The 25,972-nt window shown below is 40.4% G+C and overlaps 1 protein-coding gene across 3 annotated transcripts in view; it reads right to left on the reverse strand.

Moving 5' to 3' along the window:
• DPP6 (dipeptidyl peptidase like 6) overlaps positions 1 to 25,972 on the reverse strand; it is a 1,248,955-nt gene that overhangs the window by 649,553 nt on the left and 573,430 nt on the right. For all 3 annotated transcript variants that reach the window (XM_056519599.1, XM_056519600.1, XM_056519601.1), the window contains exon 2: positions 8,352 to 8,466. In XM_056519599.1, coding sequence (XP_056375574.1) covers positions 8,352 to 8,466 — 115 coding nt within the window. The remainder of the gene's footprint in view (positions 1 to 8,351; positions 8,467 to 25,972) is intronic.

Below are 25,972 nucleotides of genomic sequence, written 5' to 3' on the forward strand. Positions count from 1 at the left end.
ATCTGATGAGGCACGTCTGGCCCTGACAAATTCTCCTATGGGCAGATTGCGAGTGACATGTTCTGGGTGGCAACTGGATGAATGGAGAAGACTATTACCAGCACAAGATTTACGGAACATCTTAGTATGTATGCTCTGAGATTCATGATCTCCTATTAGAGTAATATCCAAAAAATCAATTTGGTCAGGTGAAATATTACAAGTAAAGATGAGAGATAAATCATTATTGTTAAGAAAATTAGAAAAATCAACTCCTTGTGGCTGTGTACCCCTCCAAATCAGGAGGAGGTCGTTAATGTATCTCCCATACCAACCCACAAGATGGAAAAATGGTATGGGAGATACATTGACGACCTCCTCCTGATTTGGAGGGGTACACAGCCACAAGGAGTTGATTTTTCTAATTTTCTTAACAATAATGATTTATCTCTCATCTTTACTTGTAATATTTCACCTGACCAAATTGATTTTTTGGATATTACTCTAATAGGAGATCATGAATCTCAGAGCATACATACTAAGATGTTCCGTCAATTTTGTGCTGGTAATAGTCTTCTCCATTCATCCAGTTGCCACCCAGAACATGTCACTCGCAATCTGCCCATAGGAGAATTTGTCAGGGCCAGACGTGCCTCATCAGATCATCATACATACACTAATACCTGTCTTGACATTAAAAAACGTCTTCGAGTCAGAGGTTATAAACCACAAGTCATAAATAGGGCTGAGAATTTAGTTAATTCTAAACCTACTGTCCACTATTTACAGGACAAACAGAATGTCATATCCAATACACAGGTTTTACCCACATTTACCACACCATTTTCTGAACAATTTCATGAAATTAAGCAAATAATTTACAAGCATCTATCAGTTCTTCACTATGACAAAACCATGTCTAATATTATTCAGGATGGCATCCGAGTAATACCCCGCAGGGCAAGATCACTTCATAACATTTTGTCCCCCAGTGAGTTTAGCTCCTCACCCAAACAGGACACTTGGTTGACCTGTAAAGGGAGCTATAAATGCAGTCATTCTAGATGTTCTATATGCCAGTATATGACCAATCAAACTACATTTCACTCATGTACTACTGGGCAGACACATAATATAAAAAGTTTTATTAACTGTCAAATGCATCATGTAGTTTATAGCATTACCTGCGTACTGTGCAATCTACAATATGTGGGTTGCACGAGCAGGAAACTTAAGGTTAGAATTCAAGAACATCTCCATATACCTGACAGTAACAAGATCACAAACAGATCCATGTCAGGTTTTACGAAACACATCATTGATAAACATGCAGGTACTATTCCTCAAATTACTGTGACTGGCTTAGAGAGGGTACGCCCACCATCACGGGGTGGTGACTGGAGTAGGGCCGTGTTCAGACGAGAGGCGTATTGGATTTTGGTTTTGGATACTCGCTTCCCGTATGGACTTAATTTCAGACACGACCTGAGCTACATCTATTAGAGGTTACTAAGTATACGTTTGTTTTGTATAATGATTCTCCAGTATATACCATCTGTGAAGTAATATCCATGTCTTGTTTTACCCCTTGCCTTGTGTTCACCTGACCTTAGAGGGTGACGTCACCATTTGGAATAGTATATAAGGTATATCTGCTGTCTTTAGCATTGACCATGATTAAGACTTGTTAACAAGTCGAAACGCGTTGGTGGGTTTCGTTTGTGCTTTTACCTCATTCTTTTTTTCTACTTTGGATTTTAATATGATTCATTAAAGCTACTATTTTTATCCAGTCCTGGGAGCCGGATTTTCCTCATTTTTGCTTCATCCTTTGTACCTGGGAACACGGCCCTTGCTCATTCCGTGGCTTCCGCTGGAAGGTGTGCTGAGTTCATTGTGATCTGGGTCTGCATGCTGCTTTTGGTGAGCTGAACCTTTACCTATACTTTTTTGGACTGTCCCTTTTATGTACAGGCGACCAAAACTGAACAGCATATTCCAGGTGAGGCTGTACCAATGCTTTAAAAAGGGGGAGTATTATGTCCCTGTCCCTTGAGTCCATGCCTCTTTTGATACATGACAATATCCTGCCAGCACAAAGGCATAAACGTTACTTTTTTGACCTCCAGTGGATAATGGGCGTGTATGTATAATTTGACCATATAGACTAAGATCTTTCCTGGAGCATACAGTTAATGGACACAGCAAACGTAGTGTGAAAATAGCCTTACTATGCTACCATATTTGGTAATACTATTATTTAGCATACCTACTATTTTAACCCCATAGCATGCATGTATAACATAGCAACATTTTGACAGCATGGAGAGGGTTCAGGCCTTCTCCATACATGGTGGCTTTAAGCAGCTGACAACTACATTCATTAACCAATGCCATTTTTTAAAGGGATCATCCCAAAATCACATCTTAGTCCCTAGTCACAGAATAGTGGACAACCTATCTGATCAGTGGGGGTCTGACCGCAGTTCCTGGGCAGTTCCTAAGTTCAATAGTTTCTTTAATGGGGCTCTTGAACACCACCAAATGCTGAGCCAAAATCAACTGGTGCCAGAAAGTTAAACAGATTTGTAAATTACTTCTATTAAAAAATCTTAATCCATCCAATACATTTTATGGGCTGTATACTACAGAGGAAATGCTTTTCTTTTTGGATTTCTCTGATGTCACGACCACAGTGCTCTCTGCTGACTTCTGTTGTTCATTTAGGAACTGTCCAGAGCAGCATATGTTTGCTATGGGGATTCTCTCCTGCTCTGGACAGTTCCTAAAATGGACAGAGGTTTCAGCAGAGAGCACTGTGGTCATGACATCAGAGAAATCCAAAAAGAAAAGCATTTCTTCTGTAGTATATAGCCCCTAAAAAGTACTGGAGGGATTAAGATTTTTTTAATAGAAGTAATTTACAAATCTGTTTAACTTTCTGGCACCAGTTGATTTAGAAAAAAAAAGTTTTCCACGGGAGTACCCCTTTAATGATTAGACACTTGCTGAGTTAACAAATGGGAAGTTGTAAAAGGGGTTATCCAATTATTAAAGACTTATCATCTGATCTGTTCCCAGCGGTTGGATCCCAAACACGATCGGACCCCCACACAAGTTCTTAATAATGGGGCCCGCTCTCGCAACTAGGTGCTGCAGACCCCCTCCCCCCTTTTGAGATAAACTAGTCTTGGTAGTAATGGCCGCTATCCAATCACCAGCTATACATACAGTTGTAGCAAGGCTACATAGAGTTTTCAGGTCGTTTAGTGGCCAATAAGAATTGTTCCTCTGCTGTATCGATAAGTTTGTACTTTGCCTCTATACAATAACATTTTGATATGTCCCTGATTTTTTGTGGGACAATTCTTGTTTTCAGTGTCATTCTTACTAAGGCTGGGTTCACATATATTAGTTGTTCACCATAGTTTCCTTCCGGCGTGCACCAGAGGGAAACTGATGCTTAAACTGATCTCATTCATTTTAATGGGACAATTCACAATCATCCAGTGTCCTAATTTTGGTGGAGGGCACCAGACAGGGGAACACAGCTTGCTGCGCTCCCTTGTCCGGTGCCAGAAACAATGGAAGCCGGATGCCAGAAAACTGATGACAACTGATGCATGTTGTCATCAGTTGCAGCATCAGTTGTGTCAAGATTTAGGCTGAGTTCACCTATGTCGGATGCCGGACATACGTGAACCCAGCCTTATACTAAACATGGGACAGGATGAAATATTTGTTCAGATTTTTTTCCTTCCGAAGCTCTTAGATACAAAATAAGTAAGAGAACATTTCTGCCTCCTTGTATAAGCGTGTCTTAGAACAAAAAGAAGAAGGGAAAAAAAACAATAATGGCCACTTTTGTGTTGCACATTCCATGCCCGAAATGACCCCTACTGTCTCAGATTGTATAGTTCAGCTACTCGCTGCTGGTAGCTTGCCAATTGCTTACAATGTAATCACATGTACAATAAGCCTTTGATCTGAACTAGGTCAGGAAGTGTTCCGTGTTAACATGCTCCTTCCATCCTGAGATAATTTGTTTTAATAACCAATCTTGTAAGTTGACTTAAGATGCTTTATGTAAGTCATCCTCTGACCTGTTCTACATAGTCTTCTCTGGCATTAAATTTATGTTTAGGTGATTACATTGTAATGGAGCCTGTCACTGCACGTTCCTCCATTAATGCATATAAAAACCATGGGGAGATTTATCAAAACCTGTGCAGAGGAAAAGTTGCCCAGTTGCCCATAGCAACCAATCAGCTTTCTTCTTTCATTTTTAACAAGGCCTCTGCAAAATGAAAGAAGCGATCTGATTGGTTGCTATGGGCAACTGGGCAACTTTTCCTTTGGACAGGTTTTGATAAATCTCCCCCCATGTGCTGTAACCTTAGTAAACTTATTCTACAACTGGGTGGTAAATGTTAAATCCGATTGTAGTAGTAAATATAATAGTATATATTTTAAAGAACAATTCCAAAATGAATTTTTCATGCAACTAAGTTCAACATCATGTTCTAAAGTTCATGGACAAAACAATGTTTCACTAGTAATAGTAAGGGGTATTACTATCTCAAGAAGTTATCCTCTATACACATGATAAGGGATTATAAACTGATTAGTGAGTGTCCCACTGGCTGGAATCCCCATAAATCCTTAAAACAGGTAAAAAATTGTCTCTGGAATGGAGTAAAAAGTGCATGTGTGGCTACCACTTAATTCATTCTCAATGAGGCTTCCCAGCATTGCCGAGCTCTGCACTTGGCTATTGCACTGAGCTCAATAATTGTCAAAGTGGTCAGTCCCTCACTTATCAGCTGTTATCCTCTATTTTGGGGATAGGGGATACATTCTTTGATTAAGGAAAACCCCTTTAATAACAACTATATGTAGAGGTCATATCTGAATCCAGGAGCATGGCCAAATATATACTATAAGGCGGTATTCACACATAGTTTTTTGGTCAGTATTTTTACCCTAAACCAGGAGGGGAGCCAAAACAGAGAAAAACTATAATGGAATTTTTTACACACAGTTTCCACTTCCTATTGTTTTCAGTGGAAATCTGCACCGTAGTTCATACACCACAGATATTTTCAGACACATCCTCTCCATCTAGAGGAAAGAAGGTTTTCGCACGAATATAGAAGGGGCTTCTTTACTTTAAGGGCTCTCTACCAGAGGACATGGTCATATAAATTGACTATAAGAGTTTATAGGGGCCCTAAATGCCTTTATGGTGTGCAATAATATTATAGGTAATTTTATTACATTTTGGAGAAGTCTCGTTGATCTACGGATTTATTCTGAGTGCGTATTTTGGCGTGAATAAGGATTTTCTGCATAACCTGCATCACGCTAGGGTTCTTTAAAGTACAACCGTCACCCACAATAGGCCTGTGAAGCTGCACACAAAATGCACTAGGGATTAACAAGCATATTTTAGGAATACCTGTATAGATAAATCAGGTTGCTGTATATTCACAGAAAACTCCTTTGTAATTTCTCGTATTGTTGGACCAACAGACAGTGAGGCAGGGCCCAGGGTCCTCCATGCTCCAGGGCCACAACCCCTCTCTCTGCTTACGTTGCGCAGCTCATTGTCACACAGGGCTCACCTGCCCACTGCGGCCCTGTGTAGTTCTACTCTGCATGAGCCGGCTGTCAATCAACAGCATAACTTAAGCAGAGAAAAGTGGTGCAGCCCCTGGGCCTCGCCTCTCCGACTGTTGGCCAAACTCCATGAGTAATAAAAACTAGACTGCTCAAAAAAATAAAGGGAACACTGAGATATCTCATCCTAGATCTGAATGAATGAACTAATCGTATGAAATACTTTCGTCTTTACATAGTTGAATGTGCTGACAACAAAATCACACAAAAATGATCAATGGAAACCAAATTTATCAACCCATGGAGGTCTGGATATGGAGTCACACTCAAAGTCAAAGTGGAAAACCACACTACAGGCTGATCCAACTTTGATGTAATGTCCTTAAAACAAGTCCAAATTAGGCTCAATAGTGTGTGTGGCCTCCATGTGCCCGTATGACCTCCCTACAATGCCTGGGCATGCTCCTGATGAGATGGCGGATGGTCTCCTGAGGGATGTCCTCCCAGACCTGGACTAAAGCATCCACCACATGATGTCCCAGATGTGCTCAATAGTGTTGAGCGGCATAGGCCATATTCAAATTTGCAATATTTCGTGAATATATGGATGAATATTTGTCATATATTCGCAAAATACGCATATTCGCAATATTTGCGGCCATTTTTAACCATGTGCCGTAAAATTTGCATGCGCATTCACCATAAAATTTGCATGCAAATGCGCAATATTGCGTGATAAAAGAGCATAAAAGAAGGGAGGGATCAATATGCGCAAAAATTCACCTATGCGATTATTCGCATATGCAAATTTTTGGGCGCCCGCCATTCTGACACAGTAACTAGTATTGGAGCCTTGTTTACACCACAAGCTGGAAGCAGGGAGGGATGATCACTGTGATGTGTACTGGGAAAAAAATGCAAATATTTAGCACTATATTCACAATATTCGCAAATTCGCAAATATGCGATATTCGTGATAAATATTCATATTGCGAATATTCACGACCAACACTAGTGCTCAATCAGATTCAGGTCTGGGGAACGGGCAGGCCAGTCCATAGCATCAATGCCTTCCTCTTGCATGAACTGCTGACACACTCCAGCCACATGAGGTCTAGCATTGTCTTGCATTAGGAGGAACCCAGGGCCAACCGCACCAGCATATGGTCTCACAAGGGGTCTGAGGATCTCATCTCGGTACCTAATGGCAGTCAGGCTACCTCTGGCAAGTACATGGAGGGCTGTGCGGCCCCCCCAAAGAAATGCCACCCCACACCATTACTGACCCACTGCCATGTTGGAGGATGCTGCAGGCAGCAGAACATTCTCCATGGCGTCTCCAGACTCTGTCACGTCTGTCACATGTGATCACTGTGAACCTGCTTTCATCTCTGAAGATCACAGGGCACCAATTGGGAATTTGCCAATCTTGGTGTTCTCTGGCAAATGCCAAACATCCTGCATGGTGTTGGGCTGTAAGCACAACCCCCACCTGTGGACATTAGGCCCTCATGCCACCCTCATGGAGTCTGTTTCTGACCGTTTGAGTGGACACATGCACATTTGTGGCCTGCTGGAGGTCATTTTGCAGGGCTCTGGCAGTGCTCCTCTTGCTCCTCCTTGCACAAAGGTGGAGGTAGCGATCCTGCTGCTGGGTTGTTGCCCTCCTACGGCCTCCTCCATGTCTCCTGATGTACTGGCCTGTCTCCTGGTAGCCCCTCTATGCTCTGGACACTATACTGACAGACACAGCAAACCTTCTTGCCACAGCTCGCATTGCTGTGCCATCCTGGATGAGCTGCACTACCTGAGCCACTTGTGTGGGTTGTAGACTCCGTCTCATGCTAACATTAGAGTGAAAGCTCCGCCAGCATTAAAAAGTGACCAAAACATCAGCCAGGAAGCATAGGAACTGAGAAGTGGTCTGTGGTCATCACCTGCAGAACCACTCCTTTATTGGGGGTGTCTTGCTAATTGCCTATAATTTTCACCTGTTGTCTGTTCAATTTGCACAACAGCATGTGAAATTGATTGTCAATCAGTGTTCTTCCTGAGTGGACAGTGTGATTTCACAGAAGTGTCATTGACTTGGAGTTACATTGTGCTGTTTAAGCGTTCCCTTAATTTTTTTGAGCAGTGTAGTTTTCTGTGGGTATACAGCAGCCTGCTTTATCCAGGGGTGTAGCTATAGGAGGTGCAGAGGTAGCAGTTGCACTGGGACCCTGGGGCTTAAGGGGGCCCCAAGGCTTGTGTGCCCCATAAGAGACCAGTATTATAATTGGCACATGGGGCCCCATTGCAGACTATGCAATGGGGCCCAGAAGCTACAAGTTTAACCTCTGCAAAACAATTTTGGATGGTCATCTCAAAGAGATTTCACTGTATATCATATACACTATTCTCTTTAAAACATTAAGCTAATTATGTGGACCAGATGTCAAGACTTACAGGGCCATGCGCATGGCAAAGCTATTCTGTATGGCAACATCTAAAGTCCCTATGGTTCCATATTATGAATTTTTAAAGACTCCATGTATCACATTATAGTGCCTACATGATGCACCGTTCCTTTTCATAAAAACAGTACTTTTAGAGAAGAATGCCCCCTCTTCAATAGCATGCGTTAGAGCATGTCACTATTTTGTTGCCCATTTCCTCTTCCATGGATTGCACATGATTTTATATTCTATATGGTTACATATTTCTACACTTGTTATAGTATCGGTAACAATCATAATCTTTGTCATTCTTACCTGGAGTCAGCAGTATGACAGATGTGACGATCATGGAGCAGATGACAAGAATGACAAGAAGTGCAATAGCTATTCCTTTCCAGTTCCTTTGAGGAGGATTGCTTCCCACCAGCTCCTATAACCAATAAAAGACAAGATGGAATTCATAAGTAATGGAAACCTAAATGTTACACACAGTATGCAATATTACCCAATAGAAAGAGTATTTAAGAGTTTACAAAGTTAACCACAGAAGAGCAACTTATCCAGGAATACCTAAAGGTTGTTGAACAAAGGAGCTTTGCACACGTCGGTATACTATAGCTGACAATAACTTTAGAAAACGCGTTTCAAGATAAAATGTGCTGTGAAGATGAAGAGATCAGATTGGCGGCTGCCAACTCCCGAAACCCTAGCTTGTCATTGCTTATACACCTGCACATCATACAGAAAAGGGGTACTCACTTTTTGTTCAGAGCGCTTGGAGCGGGTGGTCGTGATTGTGAAGTCACGGCCATTCCCCCTCGTGACGTCATGCCTACCCACTCCATTCATGTCTATGGGATGGGGCGTGACGACTGTCACGCCCCCTCCCATAGACATGAATGGAGGGGGCAGATGTGACATCATAAGGGTGCGTGGCCATGACGTCACAATCACGGCCACCAGCTCCAAGCGTTCTGAACAAAATGTTCAGAACGCTGGAGCACGAGAGTACCCCTTTAAGTACATACCCTGCATAGGCCATCAATACTGGGAAAAACTCTTTTAAGTCGCATTTCATATAATACTAAACACTGATATATGATCCAACTGACTGTAATACTTCTCATGTTTCTCCCCTATAAAAAAAAGCAGTATTTTGTATTTTGAAATGTTGCTGTAGTAAATCAGTTTTAGGCACATTGGCCACTTTTTGGGAATCATGAAAGGGGGATTAAAGGATTTTGGATAGCCATGAAATTAGATTAGCAAAAACCATGCTCCACATCATAACAAAACAAAGTAAGGAGCTTTATTCATATTTTTATGATCCAAAACCAAAGGCTGGTTACACAGATATATATTGTCACTTACAAAGTGACAGAAAGAGGGCCAAATGAGCACTTTACCCTGGCCAGTGGCCACATATCTGAGGATTTGGTCACATGGTCATCATAGGTACAACTGGTGTGAGACGGATGAATGTACTGTACTATGCTAAGAAAGTGAATGTATAAATATATACTGTATATATAAATATGTATCATCAATTATACCAATAAATCATGTATAGACTATTGTACACCAATGAGATTGTATAGACTATAAGTCAAATGTGAGACATCATTCAACTGTAAATTTGAATAAAGCCTTGGAAATATGAAATGTTGCATTGGTCTGGGAAGGGCCCCTGTACAGAAGAGTATATGGGCCCCATGCATTTCCCGCTTCAAATTTGATGAGAAAGGAATGCTGACAATCAGGCAACTTTTCAGATTGAAAATAACAACAGGGAGGAGACATGTTACACACCAGCTCAAATAGTTGATGGGGGTTTAAGAAACCTTGGAGGACAGCTCACAAGTGCTGGAGATAGGGAAGAAAACACATAAAAAGCAGTTTGCAGGGAAATGCAAATAAGTATTGTGCAAGTGTAAAGAGAATGCAAAGCAGCCACAACACATAGTAGAGTCTGTACAAGACAAACTAAGATACATTTATAGAGCAAGCCAGATCTGGTTTCGCTCTGAACTTTGCTGAATTTTGGGACAATTGCAGGTTCGGATCATGTAATCCTGACATTGTCAGGGTGGAGCTATGCCAGCTGCTAGACAGCTACAGGTACAGCTCATGCTGGGCATTAGGTATACATTGTATATCTCCTGCCCAGCAAGGATATACAGATCGCTGCTTTACTGTAACCCCTTGCTGGGCTGAGTGCTAGATGCCGGCCCAGCACGGAAAGAGTTAACTAGCACTGCTGGTAATGTCAGGCTGGTGCTGCTTGGTTGGCATTTGGCTGAGAATGAATATAGGGGAAACTAAAAGTTTCGTGAAACGCTGCCTCTTCTATAAGAATAATACAAACAGATGTCCTCCCACACCAGCAGAGTAATACAGGCGCTGAGACTAGAATATATTCTGTTCTCAGGGCCTGTATTACTCTGCTGGTGTTGGAGGACATCTGTTTGTATCAGTATTTGCTTGATGTGGAGCGGCTGCAGAGACCTAATACTACAACGCCCTTATCTATGGTTGTACTTGGAAGGAGTACAACCTAATCTGGTAATCGCATATTCACACCTTGCGTTATCATCTCATCTGAGGATAACACACTACGGAGCGCATCCCTTTGTCTCTTTTTTTCTTCTATAAGAAAAAATGATGGATATTTTAATTTTACATCATAATATAAAAAGCAAAAATAATATATGTTTTTGAAATGTGTCCACATACTTAAAAGGGGTACTCCGCTGCTAGACATCTTATCTCTTATCCAAGGGGATAAGATGTATGATTGCGGGGGGTCCCGCTGCTGGGCCCCCCAGCGATCTCCTGCAGCACGCAGCATTCTAAACAAATGCCGGGTTCCTGTGGCAGTGGTCGTGACATCACAGCCACGCCCCTCATGACGTCACGCCACACACCCTCCATTCATGTTTATGCGAGGGGGCATTTCGGCCGACACGCCCCCTCCCATAGACATGAATGGAGGGAGTGCGGCATGACGTCACAAGGGACGTGGCCGTGACATCATGATCACAGCCTCTTGCTCCAAAATGTTCAGAACGCTGGAGCACCGGAGTACCCCTTTAATCTTTGTACCACTATATTTATACCTAGTTTACCATTGAATACTCAAAACTTTATTAAGTGAATGGCCATGGTGCATAAGCCAAGCAGTTCTTTATATACATTTTACATTTTGCAAATGCCATGGATATTTATGCCATTATGTGCTCTATAAACCGGAATGCTAATGATATTTTGTGATACCTCACATTATACGACTACAAGTTGTTTTACTTCCACTGGAACCAATATATGAGCAAAACCTGTATAATACAAAAGAGGAAACAAATCCCCTAAAGCACAGAAAGAAACCAAGTTACCAAGACAAATTTTCATAAACATCGTGAAATGATCAAGTGTGAACCTGCAGGCACCAGAAAATATTCAGATGTGATATTCCCAGGAACACATCGATGTATCTCATAGAAGCGTTTACACATGACTCCTCCAAATATTCTGGAACTCAATTTAAATTAGAAAAATAAAATACTGTACATAGAGGATGGGGATTTCTGTCACCTACCCAAATAATGATGTTGATTTCAAGCTTATGCCTGAGGGTTTCTGGAGTCAGAGGGTTGTGTGTCTGTAAACAACCTTTGGCAAACTATTAAAACGTTCCCCATTAATGAACAGAACTCAAATAGAGTAGGGGAGATATTTAAAAATGGTCTTATTCATAGGCAGTGTAAACTTAAAGGAGTACTCCTCGGAAATAACATATCCATAGGGTCTGATCACTGGGGCCATCTCAGCTAAAATGAATCTATGGCCCCAGTTACATTACATTTGGGGCCCCTGGTATACCTGTATTCTGATGTATACTGTGGCATAACTGACGCATTGTATGTATTTTGTAGTAGCATAATCTTCTACACTTTAGCACCCAACAAAGAAGATCAAATGTGGTCACTAGTAAACTGCATTTGGTCAATTTGAGTCAATGGGCATACTATGGTTGCGCCACTGTATATGTTGGAATGCCTTTTCGAAAACAACCTGACTTATTCCAGGCAGGGTCACCTTCTAACCCCTTAATGACTGCGGACGTATATTTACATCCGTGGCCAGCACATGATCTGTGAAACGCGCTCAGAAGCTGAGCGTGCTTAGTATCAGCGGGGTATCGGTTGCTATCAGCAACCGGGACCCGCGGCTAATACTGGACATAGCCGATCGGGCTGATGTCCAGTTTTAACCCTTTAGACGCCACATTCTAAAATGGGAGAATATGCTGCCGGTTAGCTAAGTGGAGCTGTTTGAGACCGCCACGGTGAAATCGCATCATCCCAAACAGCTAAGAGGACAGCGGGAGACTCCCTACCTGGCTCCACGCTGTCCGATCGGCGTTTGATTGCTCCAAGCCTGGGATCCAGGCTATAGCAATTCATTGAACACTGCCTGCAAGCAATGTAATGCATGTTTTAGTCCCCTATGGGAGCTATAACATTGCAAAATAAAAATAAAAAAGTGTAAAAAAAAACAGTTAATAAAAGTGATTTAACCCCTTCCTTAATAAAAGTCAGAAACACCCCATTTTCCCATTTAAAAAATAAATAAACACTTGTGGTATCGCCGCATGTGTAAATCTCCAAACTATAAAAATATATCATTAATTAAACAGCATGTTCAATGACGTACGTGGAAAAAATTCAAAGGTCCAAAATATTTATGAATAAAAAGCGATCAAAAAGTCCAATCAAAACAAAATGGCACCAAAAATGAGCCCTCATACCGCCCTGTACGCGGAAAAATAAAAAAAGTTATACGAATCAGAAGATGACAATTTTACTTGTATACATTTTCCTGCATGTAGTTATGATTTTTTCCAGAAGTACGACAAAATCAATCCGATATAAGTAGGGTATCATTTTAACCATATGGACCTACAGAATAATTATAAGGTGTCATTTTTACAAAAATATGTACTTTTTATTATTTTTATTATTTTTTTTTTCCGTTATGCCGTAGGGTAAAATGACTGATGTCATAAAGTAGAATTGGTGGCAAAAAAAAAAAAGCCATCATATGGATTTTTAGATGCAAAATTTAAAGGGTTATGATTTTTAAAAAGTGATGAGGAAAAAACGAAAGTGCAAAAACAGAAAAACACTTGGTCCAGTATTCAGGACTGTAAGCACCTACATCATGTATATCATTATAAAACTTTATTTTTGGCTCAGTCCATTAGTACTGAAGAAGTTTAATTGGTCGCACTTTGTTGATAAAGCTGTACTCAATTAAACCGGAAAAAGGTTTTAATTAGACTCATTAACTCCTCGTGTGCCATGGCTGCCAAAATGCAATGGTGATGCCCCATCATGTACTGTATTAACAATGAACAAATAGTTAATCTTTTTTGTTAATTACACAACTTTTAACCATAATTGATTATTTCCTAAGGCTAATTGATTTCTTTCAGGACTAATCTTTTCTAAGGGTGGAGGAAGTCTTTTTCTGTTTTTAAAATCTTTAAAAGAAAATCTCTTCTTAAAAATACACTGTGGTAGATCGACTTTCCAAATACATTTTCATCTTTGACCACTGCCATGGTTCTCACCCAACAGCTATTTGCTCCTGATCTTCCCATTTACAGCTCAACATTCTCAGAGGATAGAGAAGGGGTAAGCTACTGCCAGAAAGCGTTGGCTTAAGCTGTCATTCAGATAAAAAAAAAATTAAAAAAAACATGTTCATATGCTAAAATACAACCTGAACCCCCTCCCTCCTTCCACATAATATATCAGGGGAAAGTTGGGAGGCTCCTCCACACTTAGCGGGTGGTTTTGGAAAATTTTTGACTAAAGTGTATAGGATGCTTAAAGGGGTACTCCGGTGGAAAACTTTATTTTTTTTTTTTTTTTTTTTTTTAATCCATTGGTGCAAGCAAGTTAAAGAGATTTGTAATTCACTTTAATTTAAAAAATCTTAACCCTTACAGTACTTATCAGCTGCTGTATGCCCCACAGAAATTTATTTTCTTTTTGAATTTCCTTTCTGTCTGATCACAGTGCTTTTTTGCTGACACCTCTGTCCATGTCAGGAACTGTCCATAGCAGGAGAGGTTTGCTTTGGGGATTTGTTTGTACTCTAGACAGTTCCTGACATCAACAGAGGTGTCAGCAGAGAGCACTGTTGTCAGACTGAAAAGAAATTCAAAAAGAAAAGAACTTCCTGTGGCACATACAGCAGCTGATACGTACTGGAAGGATTAAAGGGATATTCCAGGAAAAAAACTTTTATTTACTTCTATAAAAAATCTTAATCCTTCTAATAGTTATAAACTGCTGAAGTTGAGTTGTTCTTTTCTGTCTGACAACAGTGCTCTCTGTTGACACCTGTCTGTCTCAGGAACTGTCCGGAGCATAAGAGGTCTGCTATGGGGATTCGCTCCTACTCTGGACAGCTCCCGAGACAGGAGTCATCAGAGAGCAGTTAGAGAGAAAAGAACAATTTAATTGTTACAGTATTGAGTAATGGGTTCTGTATGGACCCCTGCTAAGCAGTCGAAATCACCCAGCATTAAGAGATCAATTTATGAGACAACTTAAATAATATTGTGCTCAGGGTGTGCTAAAATATAACCTTTAATGATCGTTATCATAAAAATCACCAAAATTGTAATGTGCCTGTGCACCCCAAAAAAAACAAAGATCAAACTAATGATACAATTTGCGGCATAAATGCTAGTCCATTAGACAGTTGGGTAATGTAATACCCCTATCGTCACAGGTACTAGTCTTATCAATCAGCAACACCGGCGCATTGTCCCAGCAGGGACAAATTCTGGGTCCGTATACTCAGGATTTAACACCAATGGTTCGGTGGTTAAATCCTGAGCATACGGACCCAGAATTTGTCCCTGCTGGGACAATGCGCCGGTGTTGCTGATTGATAAGACTAGTACCTGTGACGATAGGGGTATTAAATTACCCAACTGTCTAATGGACTAGCATTTATGCCGCAAATTGTATCATTAGTTTGATCTTTGTTTTTTTTGGGGTGCACAGGCACATTACAATTTTGGTGATTTTTATGATAACGATCATTAAAGGTTATATTTTAGCACACCCTGAGCACAATATTATTTAAGTTGTCTCATAAATTGAACAGAAAAGAACAACTCAACTTCAGCTGCTGATAAGTACTGGAAGGATTAATATTTTTTAATAGAAATGATTCACAAATCTGTTTAACTTTCTGGAGCCAGTTGAATATATATATATATATATATATATATATATATATATATATATATATATATATTTATATATATATATATATATATATATATATATATATATGTTTTTTTCATAGAATACCCCTTAAAAATTTTAAAACATACGTTTTTTCTTTTTTCCACCGGAGTACCCCTTTAAGTGTACCATATTTTGGTACAAAATATTGGTGGGAATTTAGCCAACCAACAGGGGGTGTTAAAGTTTGATAACATTGTTGAAATGTGAGCTAAATCTATCAAACATCTTGAGTCACTGTGATCATTTTGGCACATTCTCAGACTGCCTAGACTAAGTCTACACTGTCTAAGTTTTAGTTCTAGCAGCTTTCCCCCAATATATTTTAAGTGCATCCAACAAAACTCGACAACTTGCCTAAGGAACTTTGGATACTGGTTTCCTTTCGCTTGTTTTACGTGGACTGGCATCTGTAATGTGACTTGGCAACATACATAAAGACTCATCGTAGGAGAAGTACCTCTCTCATTCTTCTCTCTTTGTGCATGATCTTTTTTTTATTTTATTATAGATTCAATTCCTGGCTGGGAAACTTTTTATTTTTTATTTGGCAAGGAACCTCAAAGACTTGTATTCATGAGTTTTCATTGTCTGGGATGGATATACAGTATGTGAGAAGATTAAACAGCAAGCAGCATTCAGAGCTATGGCAAAAAGCTTTCTATCCAAGGGTATCCTGCAAAGTGTATGCTGTGAAGGTTTCTTCCGCAGAAACAATCTACCTGCTATAAAGGCATAGGTTTCTTTCAAGGTAATTGAAATTTCAATATGCATGTATTTTTTTTATTTTTTTTTATTATTTGCTTTCCAAGCAAGGTTTTCATTTTCTTGGTGTTGGGTTCTAAGTAAGTGACCAACAGACTTAATACAGTATGTGATACTGCATGGGATTCTAGATTGTGCTCTGTCAACAGATGTGTCAGGAATCGGCAGGACTGGTAGTGGATCCTCTAGGCCAGTGAGGTGATGACGCGGGTTGTACCAAGGGACCGGTTCTAAGTGGTTACTGGTTTTCACCAGAGCCCGCCGCAAGGCGGGATGGACTTGCTGCGTCGGTAACCACCAGGTCGTGTCCCCCAGTAGCAACTCGACCTCACTGGTGGCTGATATAGCGTGGTACACAGGGAGCAGGCAGGAGCGTAGTCGGACGTAGCAGAGGTCAGGGCAGGCAGCAAGGATTCAAAGGCGAGTAGACGGTAGCAAGGGTACGGCAACAGGCAAGGCAGATTACACAGTGTGGAACACTTTCTCAAAGGCACTAGGGCACAAAGATCCGGCAAGGGCCGGAAGGGGCAGGTGCATTTTATAGGGAAGGACCAGTGGAAGGTGTGGAACCAGCGCACCAATTACCGGTGCGCTGGCCCTTTAAATTTACTGAAGCCGGTGCGCGCGCGCCCTAGAGAGCGGGGCCGCGTGCGCCGGGACACGGGAGGACAGAGCACCACACGAGGAACGGATAAGGAGGACAGGGACGCAGCGAGTGAGCGGGGACCAGCCGCCACGCTAGCCACGTCTCTGCTACTGTGGGACCCGCGCTACCGGTCAATGCATCTGACCGGGAGCCGCCGGGACCCAGTATCAGCGGGCAGAAGCAGCGGGCCCTCCGGTCCGGAGGTAATGACCGGAGCGCTCTCTGTGACAAGATGGATTTTAATGAGCTCAATTATTAGCTTTTCTGTAAGACAATTTTCTGGTGGCTGTTTATCTATCTATCTAAAAGCTCAGGTCAGGAGCCCACAGGTATTCACAAAAATAGAAAAGCTGCTGCAGAACACAGGAATAGCAAATTCAAGTGGTTTTATTCCATTTCATAGCAACGTTTCAGCTGCCCATGCGGCCTTAAGGCCGCATGGGCGGCTGAAACGTTGCTATGAAATGGAATAAAACCACTTGAATTCACTATTCCTGTGTGCTGCACAGCTTTTCTATTTTTGTGGATATCTATCTATCTAAAAAAAAAATGGCCAAAGAAGTAGCACATCCACCCAGAGTCAATGAAGAGTATACTGAAGCACGCAGTCATAGGAGGCTTGGTTAGGGACTCCAACTTCAACACAGTAGAGAAAAACCGCAGCACACAAAAAGTGTCTCAAGCGCAAATAAAGTGCAATTTGTTCCATCTTAGCAAGATATACAAAAAGTGCAACGTTGTGGTAGTCTCACACCACCATCTTCAGGCATAATACAATGAACAAACATTGGCTCTTAAATAGCCACACCTGACATCACTCAATTAGTGCAGTCATAATCAATATAAAAAATTAGCATAAAATTATAAAGTGCATATGCATAATCAGAGCATGTATAAAACACAATTCATACATACAAGTTATAAAAGTGCTTAAAGATATTTGTGCAAATATATATATTATGTGCATGTTACCCACTATGTGTATAATAGGTGTATATAAAGTGCAATATAGGGTTAAAAACAAAAGATTCATTAGATAATTGGGGGCGGAACACTCACCACTCTATTGTTACTGGATACCACGTGAGTTTAAAAAGGATTAAAGGGGTTCTCCGGTGGAAAACATTTTTGTTTAAATCAACTGGTGCCAGAATGTTAAACCGATTTGTAAATTACTTCCATAAAAAAATCTTAATCCTTACTGTACTTTTTAGCAGCTGTATACTACAGAGGAAATTCTTTTCTTTTTTAATTTATTTTTTTGTCTTGTCCACAGTGCTCTCTGCTGACACCTGATGCCTGTATCAGGAGCAGCATAGGTTTGTTATGGGGATTTTCTCCTGCTCTGGACAGTTCCTGATACAGGCATCAGGTGTCAGCAGAGAGCACTGTGAGCAAGACAAAAAATTTTTTAAAAAGAAAAGAATTTCCTCTGTAGCATACAGCTGCTAAAAAGTACTGGAAGGGTAAATATTTTTTAATAGAAATAATTTACAAATCTGTTTAAAGGGGTTCTCCGGTGCTTAGACATCTTATCCCCTATCCAAAGAATAGGGGATAAGATGCCTGATCGCGGGAGTCCCGCCGCTGGGGACCCCCATGATCTTGCACGCGGCACCCCGTTTATAATCAGTCCCCAGAGCGTGTTCGCTCCAGGTCTGATTACCGACGACCACAGAGCCAACGGCGTTTGACGTTACACCTCCACCCCCGTGTGACGTCACGCTCCGCCCCTCAATGCAAGCCTATGGGAGGGGGCGTGACAGCAATCACGCACCCTCCCATAGGCTTGCATTGAGGGGCGGAGCGTGACATTACATGCCGTCGGCCCTGTGGTCGCCGGTTATCAGACCCGGAGTGAACACGCTCCGGGGACTGATTATAAACGGGGTGCCTGTGCATGATCACGGGGGTCCCCAGCGATGGGACTGCCACGATCAGGCATCTTATCCCCTATCCTTTGGATAGGGGATAAGATGTCTAAGCACCGGAGTACCCCTTTAACTTTCTGGCACCAGTTGATTTAAACAAACATGTTTTCCACCGGAGTACCCCTTTAATCCTTTTTAAACTCACGTATACTTTCACATTTAAAATTCTGGTTAAATTACTTATTCTTATCCTGACATTTTCTTTTCTTCCATTTCTTAAGCAGGAATTTTTCAGGTACTTTGACCCCTTTAAATGATTATAGTTATAATGTCTTCTACAGCATTTTTTTGGGGAAAAAAAATTCAAATCTTTTCCAATTTGCATGAACAAATAGCGCTGTATAAGCGGACAAGAACATGTTCTTTGTAATAAAATACTCTTTTTTTTCTCTGTTAAGTGTCTGATTGCTCTCGGAACTATAAAAGCAATTTTAATCTGTTTTACTAGAACTTGAAAATTACTAAGCCGAGACCGGCATTAGAGAGTCAGATAATATTTCAGAACTTAAAAATAGCCTTATGTTCATTCCAAAGTAAGAAAGGCTCTGTCTTCAAGTGTTACAATTCCAATGGAGACTTTACAATAGAAGTCTATTAGATACCACTTTACCAGCAGCTTTAACCAAACTGTATTGTATCCTGTTGATCAAAACTATTCTTTGTAAGAGTTCTGCAGCCGCCATACATATCACCTGGCTCCGAACATCTGAATATTTGCTTGGCACTATGAATTATTCATGCTTGATCTCTATTCCACATTATGACAAGCATCGGTGGTTCAAATTATACTGAGCTGAAAACCCCTGAAATTGGGAATCCTTCCTGGCGAATGTAAAAATGCATAAAGTGTGCAACTGTTAAAATGCCTGGAATTTATTTGTATAATAAATATAGCTAATGATCATTTCACATATCACACGCACAATTTATACTTCCAGTAATGTGAAGTTACAATTGGAAGCCGGCATTTCTCAAATAGAATGCGCCTTTTTTAAGCTCATTCATTCTCAATTTCTTTCACTTGCCCTTGTCAAGTTCTTCTGGTGATAGCGGAAATTTCTAAAGGTTCCGAGATCAAGAAATCCTTATCATACAATTATATGACTGGGAAGTAAGATTTTGGGTGATAACCCTAGGTAGTGTGATTTTACAGCATCTTCGGTTAAGATCTATGTAAAATACTTTGTATCTTATATATTTAAATATTTACTAAGTAAATTGATGAGCCATTTTATGTGTCCTTGAGTAGGACATGGTGCTTTTGTATTCCAGGCATTATGGGGGGTATTTATCAAAGGATTGTTTTTTTTTCTTAACGTAACTTTGGCGCAATACTTTGGCGCATTGTCTTTTTGCGCCAAAGTTTAGCGCATCTTCTCCACTGTCATTTTTTCAACTTTCTCAAAATCGCACGGTCCTGTGTGTGATTTTAACTTTAGTCAGTAATTCTTCATTTGCGCCAATCGATCTTTGGCACAAATCCCGTTTTTTTGGCACAAATCCCCGCCTAGAAATTTTGCACATGGAAAACACACTTAGCAATGTCAGAAAATGTAAAGGCGTCAAAATACATTAAAACTTTTTTTTTTTTTGTGAAATCAGCGACGCCTCCAGGGCTGCTCAATACTATCCTGCGACATAGTTGTCTCTGAGGGACCTTCACCCTCCGTTGAGCCAGCATTGGACATGGCCACACAGGTTCAGGAAAGGTAAGCACTAAAGCAGTGGTCTCCAACCTGCGGACCTCCAGATGTTGCAAAACTACAACTCCCAGCACGGCCGGACAGCCAACGGCTGTCCGGGCATGCTGGGAATTGTAGTTTTGCAACATCTGGAGGTCCGCAGGTTGAAGACCACTGCTCTAAAGTAAAAAAAAAAAAAAAAAAAAACTACCCAAGTTGAAAATAAAATCCATTTCACATGGTGGCTATAAACCCCACAAAAGAAAATAACTCATGTCGCTTGCTGATATACTGCAGGAGGGACTCCGAAATAGCCGCTCTACAGGGTAAAATACGCGTCCTCTGTGGTGGTAAGTTCTGTGTAAAAGGCGCTGAGAATAGTAAAATTACTAACAACTTGCACCAAATGATAAATTTGGTGCATGTCCACGAAAACCAAAGTGAAAAAAAAAAGGTAAAAAGAAACTGTCAACAGGCAAAATTGATAAATACCCCCCTATGTCCCTTAATCTTCCGAACCACCATGACCTCCACCCTCTACCTGATAATATCCACAGTGCATAAGATTTATGGCCGGGGGATTCAGGCCTCACCACTGTTGCAGATTGGTGATGTTTAGGTAAATAAGCATAAATCATCCTCATCATATATTTGCCCCACATCAGTCTTGTGTTAACCATCATTTTAATCCGCACTTTCCTATTGCTAAAGGTGGACAGCAGCAAAACAGGGGTGTAAATAAGCCAATGGTCATATAGGGCTAGTCATCAGGATTCCAGGCATAACTTTATTTACCTCCATAATAATTTCTGGAGCCAGGATATAAACCTTTTTTTCCGGTGTCAGATTCAAGTGGGGATGTTCCCCATGATGGCAAGAACCCATGTAAGTTCAGTCCAATCGAACAGGGTAGGTGGATGTAACTGGGCATGGAGATGGTGATAAAAAGGATGTGGAATATATTTATCTGGGCTCTTGCTGTGCTTTGGAACACCCACTGGACACTTGTACCTCATTTGCATATTGCCCAAAAAGCTTATATCTTAGCACTTGTAAGGATTATGGAAACAGCAAGGGTATGCCCAGAATTAGGATGAATCATTATTTACTTCTTATTTTTTTGCTAAAGAGAACAGCAAAGGGAAAGCACCCAAAAAAAAAAAAATATATATATATATATATATATATATATATATATATATATATATATATATGAAAAAGGGATAAGTAAACCGTTTCTGGTGTGTAGATAGAGATTTAAAAAAGGGGGCATTAGCACTCTATTGGGAAAAGAATATGCAAAGCAGCTCATCACACACATCATTATTTTTCTAGTGAAATTCCCAATAAGTTTGATGTGTCACATGACCCTCTTCCTATTGAAAAAAAAAAGTTGGATTCAAAATGGCCGACTTCAAAATGGCCGCCATGGTCACCACCCATCTTGAAAAGTTTACTCTCTTACATATACTAATGTGCCACAAACGGGAAGTTAATATCACCAACCATTCCCATTTTATTAAGGTGTATCCATATAAATGGCACACCCTGTATATATATTATGTTGACCATGGGCAGCATTTATACTACAATGCAGACTGACTAGGGGCAGCATTTATACTACAATGCAGACTGACTAGTGGCAGCATTTATACTAAACTGTGGACTGGCTGGAGGCAGCATTAACACTCGGGAGTGGACTGACCGGGCACAGCATTCACACTAAGCATTGGTTACACGAGACTATGCACTGACCATAGGGGCATTTACCCCAGACTGTGGACCACTTATATCAGTAAGCTCTATACTACTGATCAGCAGAACTGTTCACGGCGGAACAGCCCAGAATATATCTACTAGAGAAATGAACATATTTTCATGATAAAGTTGTCAAACTGCAGAGTTGGAATAATACACGATGTAGTGTTGAAAAGCAGCTATACACTGTGATATTGTAGTGGGGGGGGGGGGGATAACACAGGTTGCAGTATTACAGTGTAGGGCTTGTTTTTATTCAACATATGCCTACATTGTCTTGTATTCTGTTCTTTTTTCCAATTCCCTAGCCTTTAGTTTTAGATATGTGTTGACAAAAATGAAATTCTATATTTAATGTAAGGAAAGCAGAGATGTAATTACAGCCACCAATACATTTTCTGTCATTTTAACGGCATCAAGACAGAAAAAAGGAAAACATTAAGCCATATTTAATGGGTTCGTTGAAAGCCAAAATGGAAAAGCTTATATACACATAAAAATTAGTTGCCATAAGTATTTAGAAAACAAACCTCTCTTAAGGATGGAATGGCATGCTTTATAGAATACTTTCACGAACATTAAATAGATTTTGTTAGATTTTTTTACTTTATGTAAACTGGATTTTTGCAATGCTTAAAAAATAAAGACATCAACATAAGAAGTATTTGCATAAGAAGTATTTGCATGCCAAGCAGTCACGTTAAAATGTTCATGTCATCCTGACACATTCCCAAACCTGTGGCTCTCTAGTTGTTGCAAAACTCTTTTGGCCTCCAGGACATGATGGGAGTTGTAGTTTTGCCACAGTTGAAGAGACACAGGTTGTGGACCACTGACATTTAGGGTCTTACAGGAAAACAAGATAGATCCATTTCCAGGCATGTTAGCCAATGTACTGATGTCTATGAATGAGTTTTGTGGGCATGCTCAGTGATATATGTAGTAGCAGTCACCATGGAGTGAGGGAAAGGAAGTGTCAACTGTTCTCATTGGGGTAGTCCTGAGTTAAGGCGTTATCCAGGCACATACATTTTTTTTATATATTGCTGGGGTTCAAACAAAATAGAAAAAGGTCATACTCACCCACCCTGGTGTGACATCATCCAGTCCCCTGCAAAGCACTGATTCTTCCTGCTTTTGAGATGGTGTCCTGCCTCAGTCAGTGATTGGCCAAGCAGGGAATTCCTGCTGAGACCATTCTGTCTCGGAAGCAGAAAGAAGTAGTAATGATCAGGAAGCGGTGATGTTACATTGGAAACTGTGGAAACCAGGGTAGGTGAGTACCACCCTTTTTTATTTTTTACTGTGCAATTGTGCGCCGAAAAAAGTATCAAAAAATGTCATAGCCACTTTAACTGACAGCAGTTTTATAATAAAGGTCTGACTTTTCATTATGATCTCACTTTTCAGTGATCATACAGTTGCTGACCTGTTTGCCCTGACGGCCTCAGGATTCCTTTTTTTATTGTAATTTAATAATGCCATTTTTGGAGACCCATTTCCATCATTATTCGGCATAGGTCCTGAGTTTTCACATGATAAAAAAGATGTTTGCACTTTAGCAACAATTCTCATATATGTGTGACAAATTTGAGCTAAACAAATTGGAAAATATAAATATTGACATTTTGTAATTGTTAATGCAGGCTACACATGCTTCTATAGTTAAGTTTTAGTCTGTGTTTTTCTGACTCTACTCGCTGGGTCCTTCACTACTTGGTTTGTGCTGCGCTGAGCTATGTTCAGAAACAGGGAGGATGACCTTAATCTAGATCAGGGCAGAAAGATATTGATGTACTTTTTTTTCAAGGCACAAGGGAGACTTAGGCAAACCATCTTCTCACGCTCATTAGGCCGGACAGCTTTTCATGAAATACAATAAGTGTAGTCTTATGGTAACTTTCATGAGTCAGCAAAGTGCCCTGGTTGTCAAGGCAGAAGGAGTATTTAGAGAATCTCATGGGGGGCTTAAATCATCTTGGAACTGCGTTCTAACAATTCTTGTGAAAAGGAGAGTAGTTTAGTATACTATTAAAGTATAAAGAACTTTCTTTACCTTTTACACTGTGTTAAACTAAAGTTTAGTTTCACTTCTCCGTATAGCATAAAAGAGCTGCAAACAATAACACTCTAATGCTATTATTATATAATATAACAAAATATAATAAAGTATCATATATTTAAATTTAATATAAACAAAAAAAGTGTTGACCCGTGTTCTCATTTCGGAAGGTAATAAGGGAGTATTGTGGCTGACACAAGAAGTGTAGTTACTGGCATTGGAGGGGCATTTAGGATTGCATCGGAAGACACAATGGCCCAGATTCACTAAAGCTATCTTAGGTCATGCAAATTTAGATGTTTAAGCTTCAAATGTGCCAGATTAATCATAGTGGCTCAGGCTGGTTGATAAATCTAGCACATCTGGAGATTGTTGAGTCTAAGTTTAGAAACAACTATACGTTGGCTTACTTTACACCAGAATGATGATCCAAATCAAGTTTGGCCCAACAAGAATGTGCCTAAAACTCATACTAAATGTGATCATTTAAGATACGTAAAAAGAACCTGTCAGCATTAAAACAGGGGTGTAAATCAGCACATGCCTAAATAGGGCTTCTCATCGTAATTCCGGGCATTACATTCCAATTAGTCCTTTCTAGCACTGAGATATAAGCCTTTAAAATGTAGAAAAGTCTAAAGTGCCTAGGGGGCGTCCCCAAGATGGCAAATATTTTTCAGCTAAAAATAAATGTCAATGACCCCTTCATTGACACATCAGATGTCCCTTAACTTGGGGAAATAAAAAGCAGAATTATCCAACCTTTCCAAATCTAGGACTGGAAGACTCGTTCACACAATATTGATGGCATTATAGTGTCTAATGCCTATGACTACTTTTATAGGAGGTTCAACAAACATATTAACAAAAAAGAAGAATATTCTAGGGACAACAATAGGAATTATTGTGATAATTTTCTTGTTTTGTATAGTATAATTTATATTGGGTAATAACGAAAATAAGAAAACAAAACACAAATAACCTGAAGAAAATTCAAAATGTAGACTACAATTTTCGCTGTATTATGGCTTCTGAAGTATCTGACCATAACCATGGCATACGTAACAAATATGTATCATGTTAACACAATGTAATAGACAATTACTCTTTTCTTTAGTTTCCCCTCTGTATATCTCAGTAAGAATCTCATATTTAGCATCAGTGTGACAGAAGAAACAGAGAGAAAGTGGGAGGAAGGAGGATGAGAGTCTGCGAGAGGCAATGGGGAACAATAAAGAGGGGGAGGTCAAGTGACTGGTCAGATCACAAAGAACAGCTCCAGAGCTGCCCACAGAGCACAATTATTGGATGAAAAGAGTAACTAGATAAATTCAGGGCTGACATATTCAGGGTTGCCCTATATCTAAGGGGGTTGGGTTTTATTTTATATTAAGGAACTCTGGACAATTATAATTGGTGGCCTTTCTTCAAGATAGGTTACTATTAATTGTTGCAGTGATGACACTCGGTGCCCCCCCACTCATCAGCTGTTCGACACCCCATAGTGATTGGGGGTTGGTAGCAATCAGCCCTGTTCACTGCATATTGGTCGAGCCTGGTTACTGTAGTTCTGCACCACCATTACACAGTGAATGGAGCCAACTGCTTCCCTGTTCAATGTGTACAACAGGGGCTACACACAACTGATCAGTGGGGGTGCCGGGTGTTGGCACCCTGCGAATCAATGATTACTAGCCTATTCTATGGATAAGCTATTATTATAATATACTTTTCAGAATTAAAGCAATGTCCTTATTCCCGCCATTG

The sequence above is a fragment of the Hyla sarda genome, chromosome 5 (genome assembly GCF_029499605.1).
Source record: "Hyla sarda isolate aHylSar1 chromosome 5, aHylSar1.hap1, whole genome shotgun sequence".
NCBI lineage: Eukaryota > Metazoa > Chordata > Amphibia > Anura > Hylidae > Hyla > Hyla sarda.